The sequence below is a fragment of the Rousettus aegyptiacus genome, unplaced genomic scaffold (assembly GCF_014176215.1).
Source record: "Rousettus aegyptiacus isolate mRouAeg1 unplaced genomic scaffold, mRouAeg1.p scaffold_m13_p_16, whole genome shotgun sequence".
In the NCBI taxonomy this organism is placed as follows: Eukaryota; Metazoa; Chordata; class Mammalia; order Chiroptera; family Pteropodidae; genus Rousettus; species Rousettus aegyptiacus.
The window spans coordinates 14,389,979-14,403,322 of record NW_023416291.1 but is presented as its reverse complement, the minus strand read 5'-3'; the positions used below and the strand labels follow the sequence as shown (position 1 = coordinate 14,403,322).

Sequence of the window (13,344 nt, the reverse complement as noted above, 5' to 3'; positions counted from 1 at the left end):
CTCAGAAAGATGAAAAAGGTTGAAATCAAGTGGGGAGAAGGAAATGTGGCAAATCACAAGAAACCAGACTGTTTTTAAAAGAGAAAATTCAATTTCATTTGCTTTTTCTCCAGCAAATTCCATTTGATATTTTACATTTTCTTGATAGCAAAGGCTCGCAGGAAGCAGAATTTCAGCTTAGTGAAAGAGAATTTGCCATTTGTGACATTTCTTCTCTAAATAGCATAGGAAGATCAATATATTAGCTTGTAGTGCATGTATTACTAGTTCTAGCTATTTCTATTCTGAAAAGGCAGCATATTATATAGCAACCCTTGGCACAATGGGGAATTTTGGCTCAATCCTTAAACATTCAGTGAACTTTGCTAGTGACCAGGCGTTTCGCTGGGCACTGTGTGGGATTCGTAGATAATAAAACCCTTGCCTTCGGGGAACACCCCGACTTACCTTTCAGAAGATAAGCCAATAGCAGACAGATGATGTAGCATAATAAATAAATAAATAAAGTCAATGCGAACAACACATGGGAATGTTGGCTCTGCATTCAGAATATGTACGGAATGTGGCTGCTTCTCACCCCCTGCACTCAACCTTGATCTGGTCTACCTGCTCCCGCCCTTGTACCTGAATTCTCTTTTCCACACAGCAGCCAGAACAGTCCTTTGAAAGTCACATCATATGACTGTCCTGCCCCAAACTCTCCGGAGGGGCCCAATTTCACCAGAAGCCAAAGACTTTTCAGGAGTGTACAGTGTCCTGCTGATGTGCACGGGCCGGCTCCTTCACGGCTCGTTTCCCCTTTCTCCCTCCCCCTGACTCCGCTCCCCACACTGCTTTCCTTCCCAGGAGGTTCCCACAAGGGGACCTTTCCAGGGACTCCCTCTGCGTGGAACTCTTCTAGAGATGCTGCATGAACAACCCCACACGACTTTCAGGTCTTTGCCTAGGCAACGCCTCACCCTGACCACCCTATTTAGAATTGCCGCTCACCTTCTGCCCGTTACCCCCAATCCTTGTCCTGCTCTGTGTCTTTTTCCATAGCACTGATCAGCCTCTGCTTTACTCTATGATTTACTAATTTATTAATTTTGTTTAACATCTGTCTTTCCCCACTGAACTGTAAGCTCCGAGAAGGCGGGATCTCTGCTTTATTCAGTGCACGCAACAGGTAGCCATAGTTATTTGTTGAATAAGCGAGCGAATGAATGAGAAAGAGAGGTTAATTCTGACTGAGAGTTCTGGGGAGAATCATGAGGAAGAAACCTTTGAGCTGGGCGTTGAAGGATGAGCAGAATTTGGACAGTCACGTGTTCTGGGGAAGACATTCCAGATAGAAGGAACGTTTTGAGGAAAGGGACCGAGCTCACAAATGGCAAGGAGTCCCAACTGACTGATGCTCGAGGGGCCGTGATAGTGGTAGATGGATAAATTAATGGATGGAAATTGATTAAAGGGCACTCTTACCGGAGTGAGGGAATGAATTAGTAATCACTGCTTTGCATGAGATTACAGGCATATTGGTGATTGGAATCGAGGACTCTCACTCAAACAAATAGCATGCATAACGCGGGAGATACTGTGACTCTAAGAAATCAGTAACGTGAATGTTGCTTGCTAATGAGATCCGATTTTGACATAGTACTTGACTGTTTCAAAACGTCGCCATGTGTATCATGATTTAAGCTTCATAACAACTGGGCGAAGTTGTTATAATGTACAATATGTGATAGTTATTGTTTACATTTTCTGTTACACTTTTTAGAGCAATTAATTGCACCTTATATCATATCAGCTAAGTGACTTGCGTGAGGTCACAGAGTAAGAAAGTGGAGAAGCAGCTTTGTACGGTGTCGTGTCTCATAGCCAGCGCTCTCCCACTCTGCCAGCTGCCTCCCTGATTCCGACTGGGCTCTAAAGATCTCGTGCTGGTTTTTTTTTTTTACAAGGGTACAAGCTTCTTTCCATTTCCCCCAGTCATTGAAAAGTGCAGTTTCTTCATCTAGTTTCTTCTTTAGCAGATCCGTTTTCTCTTTCTTCCTTTTCCTCGCCAACGTTTCTGGAATAATTATTAGAAAGGTTAACGCGTGTCACAAGTGGGTGTGTGTTTTTACCTTTGCCTGCTTAGCATTTTACCTCCTCTCCGGCTTATGCCAAGCCCGTCTGACTCAGCACCTGATACTGTAGGCCGGTTGTTGCTGTCTTTCATGTGGTTTTTGGGTGGAAGGGAAGAGGAAGCATGTCAGCGACTCCGTTTGAATGTCTTCAGACTTGCTTGTTGCTCACTCGAGGAGTAAACTTGATCTTCTTAATTCCCCCCAGATGTAAGTAGGCAGGAAGAGGCGGAGGGCGATCTCAGTGAAGGAGAGCACTGGTATGGAAACTCTTCAGAGACCCCGTCGGAAGCATCCTATGGAGAAGTCCAGGAGAACTATAAGTTGTCTCTGGAGGACCGAATCCAGGAGCAGTCCACTTCCCCGGACACCTCCCTGGGAAGTGCCACTCCCAGCAGCCACACGTTGGAGCTGGTGGCACTTGACGGCGAGGTCCTGCGAGACTCCCTGCAGTGTCAGGATCACCTCTCTCCCGGCGTGTCCTCTTTGTGCGAAGATGACTCCCCAGGCTCCACGAAACCCTTGAGCAGCAACTTGAGGCGGCTGCTGGAGGCTGGGTCCCTCAAACTCGACACCGCAGCCACGGCCAATGGCAGGGTGGAGTCCCCGGTCAACCTCGGCTCGAACCTCTCCTTTTCCCCACCGTCCCACCATGCCCAGCAGCTCAGTGTGCTTGCCAGGAAGTTGGCTGAGAAGCAGGAACAGAATGACCAATACACTCCAAGTAACCGTTTTATATGGAATCAAGGTAAGTGGTTGCCAAACTCAACCACCACCTGCGGCTTGTCCCCAGATTCAGCCATCCTAAAACTGAAAGCTGCAGCCAATGCTGTCCTGCAGGACAAATCTCTCACCAGGACTGAGGAGACCATGCGATTTGAGTCCTTTCCCTCCCCTTTTAGCTCCCAGTCTGCTAGTTCCACTTTGGCAGCTTTATCCAAGAAAGTCAGCGAGAGAAGCTTGACTCCTGGCCAGGAACACCCACCTCCGGCCAGCTCTTTCCTTTCCCTGGCTTCCATGACATCCTCGGCGGCCCTTCTGAAAGAGGTAGCTGCAAGGGCTGCTGGGAGCCTCCTGGCTGAGAAATCATCACTGGTGCCTGAGGATCCTTTACCGCCACCGCCTTCAGAGAAGAAGCAAGAAAAAGTGACCCCGCCACCTCCACCGCCACCTCCGCCACCTCCGCCGCCACCGCCACAGTCCTTGGAATTACTGTTGCTCCCAGTTCCCAAGGGAAGAGTTTCTAAACCCTCTAACACAGGTATGGAATCTTTTATTTCAATCGTCGTGCAAGTCTTTTTGACTGTCAGTTGCGATGTCTCCCCGTTTCGGTTTTGCCTTACTCGTTTGGGTTCCCCATCTGATCCGAGGCAGGAATGCAGAAGCAGGAGCACAACAAAACACTTTAAATAAGCAGTGTGGCGGTCTTTTATGTGTGTATCACACAAAGACTTCACAAATAGCTTCATTTTTGAAAGGTAATGAATAATCTTAGAGAGATATACAGTACTCTCCTCCCTTTCATATAAATGATTTTTTTTTTTTTTTTTTTCCCCGAGCAGGTTCAGGCTAGGTCCATGCAAGATATATTTAATGGGGGAAGATCAAAGCATCTTTGTCATGGAGTGCATGGCATCACTGAACCTAGTGGGGAAAGAAAGCCCACTGCTTTTGAAACAGAGGACGAGGGGGAGTCCACCCTGCTGCCTCCGTCACAAATGGACTTTTATATAATCAGCAACTACTCTGCCCTAATTTATCACACTATATACTTTTATACTAGCCGTTTTATGACTTGTGTGTGTGTGTGTGTGTGAAATTTAAGCCTTTTTCACGTATCCTTTTCTTTTATAATGTCATGGGAGAACTCCAAAGAATATTGTCCATTCAGACAGAATCAGAGCATTTCCTGCAAGTGCTTTATTTTATTCAAATCCAATCAGATTCTGAAGGAATGTGCATGTGGAAAATTTGAATCATAAGTTTTCCTTATGGGGACAGTCTTACCCAAGGAGAAGTCGCTTGTCTTACAGAGCCTTGACATTCACAGTTACTCGTCTGAGGGAGAAATTTAGTCACTCGAGTTCTCAAAGTGGAAACATCATTTCTTGGACTGGTTTGTTTTTAAATTATGCGTGTGATAAGTATATGGTCCTGGACGTGGATGTATGGAGTTTCAGATGTCTCTCAAGGATATCCTGCCAGACTGGAACAGGAAGTAGGCTATGTGTGTCTTCGTCAGTATAAACACTACCGTTGCGTGTGTCTCGCCAACTTTGATTATTTGCAGCCGCATTGATGAAGAGTGCTTAGAATAGCAAATAATTGACTTGAACGATCGCCACTAACATCAATTTGATGTATTTATGACAAATTTCCATTTAAATTGCTGAATGAGCTATATACACTAATTATAATTACTTTAAAACTTGTGTAAACAGCAGAAAAGAACTAGACAATGGATCGCTGGAACTTTTATGACTCTAAGTGATCCAAACCGTTCACTCTAGTTTCTGGAGTGTCAATAAAATCCTGAAATGTTTATCATTTCTGAGTTTCGTTTCTCCTCACTTCTCACCTGCCATCTGGTGAAGTAGAGAAATGGCTAAAATTTGGAAACAAAGAGAAGGGCCGAGAGAGCTGGGCAATCTTGCAGTGGAATAAATCATTCCTGATTTATGAAAATTTCATGTAGAATAGAAGCAGAAAGAGAGGTATGGCTGTATGTAAAACGTAGTTTTATAAATATTCTCCGCATCTGGCGATCGAATGAATGTGTTAGCGGTGTTTACGCTGTAAATTCACCTGAACATTAGTTACTTTAAAAAGCTTATACAAAATTAATAATAAGCTTCAGTTGGCTGAAGAATTGGAAAAAGGTAATGGATGGAACTGTACCTCCTGAGGGCAAACTAGCAGCTTTGCCATCTTAAAGTGTCTCAGGTATAACCTGCTTTAGATGTGAAGTATAGTTTTTTCACTCAAGTGACTAAATGGATGTAAAGATGAGAAGGAGGCCATGCGCTTCCAGTGCAGTGTGGACTTCTTTTGCCTGGTTTGTCGCAGGGTATATACCTGAGGGAGAAGATGTATTTCTTTTTTGGTTTAAATGCACTGAATTCATTCCGATATCTCAGCAAGCTTCTCTGCCGGATTTAATATGGAGATCTATAAGAAATCATTCTTTCTTTTCTCTTTACTAAATTTATTCTATTGCCGAAATGCTTAATATTTTAATCAGTGAATGCTTAAAATGTTCAAATTGGAAGAAAGGAGAAAAAGGAACTCCTCGGACGGGGGTCCCGTAACCCCCTGCTGTTGACTGGGACCTGCGCCCCTGGTTTTCAATCCGAGACTTGGTGAAGCAGCCCCACTGACGAAGTAATTGTACTTAAAAATCATTTATTTTGCAAAACTTATGCGAGAGGAAAGATCTCTGCTAAGAAAAACATGAGGGCTCTTGAAATGGTCACCCGAAAAATGTTCCACAGGGACACGTCCTAAATTCAATTCCGTGTCTTACGGCTTGGATTGGAAGTAGGGGAGGAGGTGACTCCTGTGCACGTCTCAGTTAAAGTGGATGTCGCCGCTTCCCCCATCCTGACTAGGCCGTGGGTTCGGAAGGGCTGACGGAGCATCCAGGGTCGTTGTTTACCTTTCCAGTGTGGGGCGGGGAGAGACGGTTTGGTGGCTGTTACTTGGATGACTGGCTTTTGATGAGGTGTGGAAGGGAAGGTGTGTCTTCTCGCTGCCCCGTTCCCCTCCCTAACACACTACGTGTTGGTTACAGGGCCGCCTGGGGGCTGGGTTCAGATGCCACTGGGCTGTACCTAAAAGGCATTTACGAGAACGTGGTGACAGCTGTCACCCACATTTCTGAACATTTCTCGTTATCATTATTATTATTATTATTCATTTACCTTAGTTTAATTCAGAATAGATAGCTGGACTGGTTCCTCACAGCAAAGAAAGGGTTTCTGTTGCTTCATGACCTAAGCAGACAAACAATAATCAAAAAAAAAAAGTCCACAAAAATAAACTACACACTATTCTGATTTCGAGCGGGGCGTACATGTTCAAGCTATTTTTTTTCAAAACGTTGCAAAAAGGGCATATAAAGTTGATTCTAGAGTTACAAAGAGGTACGTGCTAGAAAAGCCAATGTATTGAGAAATTTAGACTTCAATATTTCTTTGACCTTCTTTAGGTCAAGGGAAGTCCAAATCATGGGCGGGGGGGGGAGTGTCTTTTAGGTCTGGCCTTATTCCTCTTTTTTGAAGAGGATTCAGTTGTCTATAGGTCATAGTGTATTTAATTCCTTAAAGAGTCCACTACTCGATCGCCTTTCCCCCTGCCAGAGAGACGTGACACTTGAGGAGGAGGTTTCTGTCCTGTGACCCTGCACCCCAACACATGCCGTACGGCTCCTCTGTAAGGCGACACAATAGAGAGAAGATGATGGCCATTCACTGTAAAGATAAATGTCACGCATTGACTCGGTTCTCTTTGAAGCTTCTGTTGCGTTGCAGCTCACAGTAAAATAAACGGTTTTTATTTTAAAGACAGAGTTTCTTGCAGAAGGGTAACAAGGCTCTCAGGATGCCAGGCTCCTAAATAGCAGTTTCAGAGAGAAGGTCTCCAGAACGTCTTACTTTCCCGAGTAAAATTTAGATATGCTTAAAAACAGGCGGATCTCAAACACCTGAGGGCTAAGAATGTTTCCTGGTTCAAAAGATAGGGGTGTCTGACTCTGTTTCCTGTCATATTTGTCTGATGTTATTGACATTATTGCAAAAGTGCAGAAAGTTCGAGAAGTGAGGGGACCTCTCCTGATTCTCTTCCGTTAGGTCCGCGATTGTTCTCACTATCCTGGGGTGATCACGCAAAGGAACTTGCTAAGAGAATTCACTTTTTAATCAAGATTCAGAACTGTCTGGTGCCGATCTCGGTTATATTTCCCCAGTGATTTTAATGTAGACTGCCTGTAGATATCAGACATCTCTTCGTTTCATTGAATGTTTACCGGTTGTTAAAATACGCATCAGCAGCATCCATACCGATAACAATCCAGCGATATCTATTGCTAACATAGTTTTTTGTTTCCCTAAAATAGCATTTTAAAGTAGCACATGCCCAAGAAATTCTATTGAAAGATATTAAATCCGTGTATATTGTTAGGAAGGAGGGCGGGTCCTCCCACACAGGTACGCGGTCCCGGGTGGGCAGGTCTAGAGCAGAGACGGTGACGACACACGGATTACACACAGCCAGGGTCACCGGGCGTCTTGGTCAGGTCTGTGTGAAAACACTCCCCGCTTGCAAATTATCTAGGTTTTCTTCTGCCAGTTGTCCCATAGGATCTACCAGGGGAACGTTCGATTTCAGAGCCTATGAAATAATTACATTTGTTTTAAAAATACTCTCCTTGAGTTAAAGCTAATACGTTAATAAAACGCTTCATGACTTTTCCTCCTTCGCCCGGTGATGTTCCGTTTGTGGATTTACAGGCAGACGGCAGGGTAGAGCACCAAACGGGAAGCGAGGGGAGGGGCCCTGGTCCTCCCGCTGCCGCTCACTTGCCGAGGGACTTCAAAGCGCTAACCCCGGCTTCGGTGTCCCCATCTGGAAACCGAGCCAGTTGGGAATTATTGCCAAGATTCCTTCTTGCTCAAAAATGCTTTCCTTTTACTTGATGCGTATTCTTTCACTTACCTATCAACTCAAAAAAATATTTTTTTCAATTTAAATGAAATACGCTCCTTCTCAAAATTCGCGGTCAAACCTCCCACAAGATCTTCTCTGCCTTGGGCAGACCTTGTCCGTTGTAAATAGTTGAAACACATATCGTCGTGCTTTATTAATGACGTAGTCACACTGTGTGCATTTCTGATATTAAAGTCCCTCCAGGCTCATGTTGGAAGTAGGTGAGGTGTAAGTCCACGAGCATCTCTGTGTTTACACACCGTTCCCGGGAGAGGTGCACTGGCTGCTGTGGGAGAGGCTAACTCTTGGGCTGACACTGCTTCCACGGGGACGTGTTGGCGGCTTCCTCATCCTTCACTTCCACGTCCAGCGTTCATCCCACTCGGCCACCCTCTCCAGCCAGCCCTGTCCGCTTAATCGCGTTACCATCTCTCACACCGTCACTGGACTGTACGTGGTGCCAGCACTGTTTGGGGTACTGCGGGCACAAACAAAGGTCAGGACTTCCAGCTTTGCCCCGGCCAACTCCCCGTCTACCCGCTCCTTCTCCCCTTCTGTTTTCTCCATCTCTGTCTTTCCTGCTGAGCCGACTGTGGCCATCAGAAGTCTGTCTAGGCCGAGCCAGACCCTACCTGAGCGCAGCGGACTCCTGCTCTTCTATCTACTCCTGGCTTCAGTGGTAAACTACCACGTTGAGCCAGGCCTTGAGCTATGTCTTTATTAGATGATACCAGTTGTTTAAATTTACATCTGCTGTGATGGTGAGTTTTCCGCTTTGGAGGGCGTGACAAGAGTTTATTATCGCTACTATGACCATTACAGCTGCTGCCATTTACTGCGTGACAGACATTTCATGTGCATTTATTATCTCTTTTATTCCAGTAATATTATTACCTACAAAAGGAACATGTTTCCTCCAAAATAACAAATTAGCAGCTATCCATCCCACTGGGTCTGTTAGCATTCGGTGGGATTTACTTTTGTTTGCAACGACAATAATGAGTGATATATTTGGGGGAAGTTGTTTATCAGACAGTTGGAAACTAGGTAAAACCATGAACAGTTTAATCCTTTTGCCTCAAGAATGTGTGGGTTATCCTGAGGAAGTGGTCATATTTCCTTAGGCTCTAAATTGGAGTGAAATTTACAGCCACCGGTTCCTTGAAAACAGTGTGGCACACCAAAAAGCATCCTTCCTTACTTCCTCCCTTCTCTAAACATGATGTATGCACGGAGGGCGTCCTCCTAAACTGCGAAATATTTTTTTTTTCTTGAATAAATAAAATGTTACAGAGAGATTACTTTGAAAATGGATCATCGGATTCCAGTTATTTTTACCATTTGGCTTGTTTTCTTCCTTTCCTGCCGTGATGGGTTGGTTAAACATTTCGGTTACAGTAGCAGAGCTGTTGGACCACATAACTTGCAGTTAGGTTCTTTTCAGTATGAGTATTCTAATTTTTTTTTTCCAGTCAATCCAAGGACACCCCGATTCGTACACGATTCATGTGTATTTTGGTATTAATTAAAACTAAGGAAGCGTAACTCCAAAATAAAACAGATTTGCATGACATACTAACATGCAGGGCTTAGCGTAGCGTACTCTCGGATACTTTTGTAATTTGGAATAGGTGATGAGGACGAGGGTGGGGAGCGTCAGAGTAAATAGGGCGCACATTGGTCACATTGGGCACAGCGAGGTGTCTGGGGAAAGCAGCAGCGTTCCTTTTGTCACTTCATACCTCTATGTTGCCTTCCCGTGATGTGCCATGAAGTCTCAGGTCAGTGCAGGCATCTCGGTGTTCTTTCCTCTCTCAGACGACTCTGTAATATTAGGCAGTTCAGGGTGCAGAGAGTGAGAAATACTTCCTGAAGACCGGGATTGGCGGCAGCCTGTTTGTGCGTCTCTTTCTGACTACTTTGATGTTCTTACAACCCCAAATAGACATCATTATCATTTTTTTCCTCCCTCTAGCTTATGATACTAATCTCAGTAGACGCCTGATTCAGTCCTTCCTCTTTGGTCTGTTGTTGGGCATGTAGTCTTTGTGATCAGGATATCAGGGTGAAGAATTGGCAATGAAGGACAGAAAATGAGAGGCCCAATTAGGGATAGGACTCCAGGGCAGCAGAGGCAATCAACAAAAACAGACAGCAGGAAAACTCCAGTGGGTTAATAAAAAAGCTTGTTTACAGACCTCGACAAAGTGTGCTTTTCCTGGAGTAGAAGGAAACCCTCCATCCCCACCCCCTCCCCCAGACGGAAGAGGAAATACTTGTGATGGAACACATCACAAGTAGAATTTTCAGACTTGAAGGGTATATTTTTAGACAGGTGTTTCTTTTTCAAGTTACTGGTTAAGCTAACAAACATTGCTTCTACCTGTATGAGTAAAATGGCATTTTCGGAATGCCCTAACTTTGTTCCAGAAGCCTTCAGGTTCCATCTATTTTAAGTGGTTCTGTGCATGTGGAGACTCAATGAATAAATAATAAAATCATTTTAAAGGTAATACTTGGGAATATTTCCTTTTAAAATGGTAAAAGTAATATGTACATTAAAAAATTTGAGTAATACAAAAGAATATAAAACGAAAATCAAAGTTTCCCTACCTGACCCCTCTCTTTCAATCCACAGTCTCTCAGAGTTAACTGTTTAATGTTATCTTGGATATGCTTCCAGACTATTTTCATACAAATAAAAGGGAATCACTTTTTGTTTTACGTATTCATCCTCTTCTTCCTACTCCCTCTCTCTCTTTTTTTTTTGCTCAAGTATTTTAAAGCAAACCTCAGATATCTTAGCCATTTGCTGGTAAATATTTCCACATGTATTTCCGATACCTAAAGACGTTCAAAAACAGTCACTTTAAAAAACAATAACTAGTATCACATCTGACAGGATCAACAATTGTTACATGATATAATGTAACACCCAGGCTATAATCAGATAGTAGTATTCCTTAATTAATCTCGAGTGTTTTTATTTTGTAATTTCATCATCAAGATCAAAATAACGCTTTACGTTTTGCATTTTTTTTTTTTTTGATGTCTCCTTTCATCTAGGAGCCTGCTCTGTTTAAAATGCCTCTTCCTTGTTGAAGAAACTGGGTCATTTGTCCTGCAGATGTTCCCATGTTCCGAATTTGGCTGTTTCATCCCCTTTGTGTGTTTCACATGTTGTTTTAATCACCTGTGTTTTCGGTAAACTGCTAGTTAGAGGCCTGATTAATTTTTCGTAAGACTGTTTCATAGGTGTTTTATCAGAAGGCACACGATGTCTGTCCCCTTTTTAGTGCCGTTAAGATTAATCAGTGGTTTTATGTGTTGTCGGCTTGATCCCTCCTTTATAAAGTTCCCTGTCAACCTTTCACCTAATGGTTTCAGTAGCAATTGATTCCCATTTTCTAGAAAATAAAAATAGCATCGCCCTAGACATATAGTTTCATGCCTTGCTTTATCTACTAACTCTTTAATGGCTTGGGCATGTTTCTGTATCTGCATCTTATAGATGTAACTCATCCTTAAAGATAGCTCCATACATTTCATGAGTGTGTTACAATTTATTTACCAGTTTAGAAATATTTCTGATCTCTCGGGATTAAGAAGAGAGATCAGAAATATTTCCATATTCCCCAATCGCGGAGGCTGGTGTGGCACTGATCAGTATAAATCGACAGACCCGAGGTACGGGAGCACAGCATCGCGGCAGAGACCCTTTCCTGTGAGGATGCTGGAAGGGAACGTGAGCTTAGCTTTCCTTGGAGGAGGTAGCTGGTTTGTGTCCTTTCCTGAAAAACCGAAGCGTGTGTGGCTGTCGTTCCTTTCACGGTCAGCGGTGAGGCCCAGTCACAGTGCAGGGGACGGCAGCACATCTCGTTAGTGGCGACCAGAGGGACGTGAGAGGGTGAAAAACCCTGACCTTAAGACCCCCCTGAGAGCTAACTTGGCAGCAGCATCCGCTCGGGCCGGAACTAAACAAGTCAGAAGCAGGGACCCTAAAATTTGTCTCCGCTAGAGTTCGGTCTGCGAGGTTTATGACGGCTGTTTGGTTTTCAGTGGGCTGCAGTGCGTTATTCTCTCTGTCCCGTTTGATTTCTTTATTTCTCGCCGTTTTCTGAGTTCAGGAATTCATGGACGGACTCGAGTCTGGCAGTTTCCTTCAGGAAACAAAGCCTTTGGATTGAGACTTCTCAGCTGAGCAAGGACAGGCCAGGCAAAGCCGCCTTGCAGATGTCCTCCTACGTGGGGGATGGCCTTCCGAAGTAAGCTTTCCACGAGGCAGGAGGATCAGAGTTTCAAAAATGGAACCCAGATGGAAGTCGTGAGATGAACGTGGGTTTTTTACCTGAAGAGAAGCAGTTATAAAACTTCCTTGTTGGATAAAGTCTTAAGATTGCCACGAAAAAAAACACCAAATCATTTTTAATGTTCTTTATATAGCAGGGCCTGTGCATTAGTGCTAGATACAATGTGCCCTTTGTTTTCCTTAATTTTCCTTTCTTTCTCCTTCTTCCAAGCCTCCGAAGAGGAAAGCGGAAAGCCTTTCCAGTGTCCAATATGTGGTCTGGTTATAAAACGGAAGAGTTACTGGAAGCGGCACATGGTGATTCACACAGGGTTAAAAAGTCATCAGTGCCCGCTGTGTCCCTTCCGGTGTGCTCGCAAGGACAATCTCAAATCCCACATGAAGGTAAGCCGGTTGTGGGCGGGCCTCCCGGCGAGGCGGGCGCAGCCACGGCTCTCGCGCGGAGTCCGGAGGCTGTTAGGCAGGTGCGGGGCCATTGGTGGACTCCGCGGGTGGCCATGCGCAAGATCACAGGGTGGAATGCAGCCCAGGTGACGCACCTTGAAAAGGGCCTTCCTGTAAAGGGCCTCACATTCCGTTCACAGCCAAGAGCCCAAAGGCAGAGAGAAGCATCCGTATTTGAATAATATGTGTCATGTAGAGCCGTCCTTTGGGAAGTGGCAGCCCGACCTGGCCTGGCGTGGCAATGCATTTCTGGGGAGCTCGCAGAAGCAGAGAAAGTAGAGGAAGGGCCGCTGGACCTGCTCGTCTTCCTAGAGACACTGCCACCTTCCGCTGCTTACAAACCAGGGGAACGCCCAGAGAAACGCCCAGAGACGCCTTATCAAGTGTGAGGAGGCTGAAAGACACCTGGGTGTCAGCTTTAGTCCCGTGGGAGGCTCGAGGCCATTCCTGACAGGACCGAGTCGTCCCTGAGGCGGCCAGTGTCTGAGCTGTCATCATTCCCAGGATCACACTTACTAAACATCTAAGGACATTGTTTTCAGTGTCTGACTGCAAACCATTGAGGGCTTGCTCCTGTAATATAAATACACAGAGCATTGAGTAAAGTCTATGCGTCACTATTTTGCGAGAAGGAGGAAAACTTAGTAGTCTAGAATTTTTTTTAGCTGACCCCATTAATACTGAGTTTTGTCCGAAATTCAAGGAGAATACCCAAAAGATCAAAAGAGCGTGGGCTTTTGGATTTGACAGATCCTCATTGAAAGCTCACTGTGCAAT

The 13,344-nt window shown here is 44.7% G+C and overlaps 1 protein-coding gene across 5 annotated transcripts in view; it reads left to right on the top strand.

The window, feature by feature from the left end:
* ZNF827 (zinc finger protein 827) overlaps positions 1-13,344 on the top strand; it is a 147,428-nt gene that overhangs the window by 26,697 nt on the left and 107,387 nt on the right. For 4 of the 5 annotated variants that reach the window (XM_016164055.2, XM_016164054.2, XM_016164057.2 and 1 more), the window contains exons 2-3: positions 2,320-3,372; positions 12,335-12,507. In XM_016164055.2, the coding sequence (XP_016019541.2) occupies positions 2,320-3,372; positions 12,335-12,507 (1,226 nt within the window). Of the gene's footprint in view, positions 1-2,319; positions 3,373-12,334; positions 12,508-13,344 lie in introns of those variants that run through there. The other variant, XM_016164056.2, reaches the window with a different exon arrangement.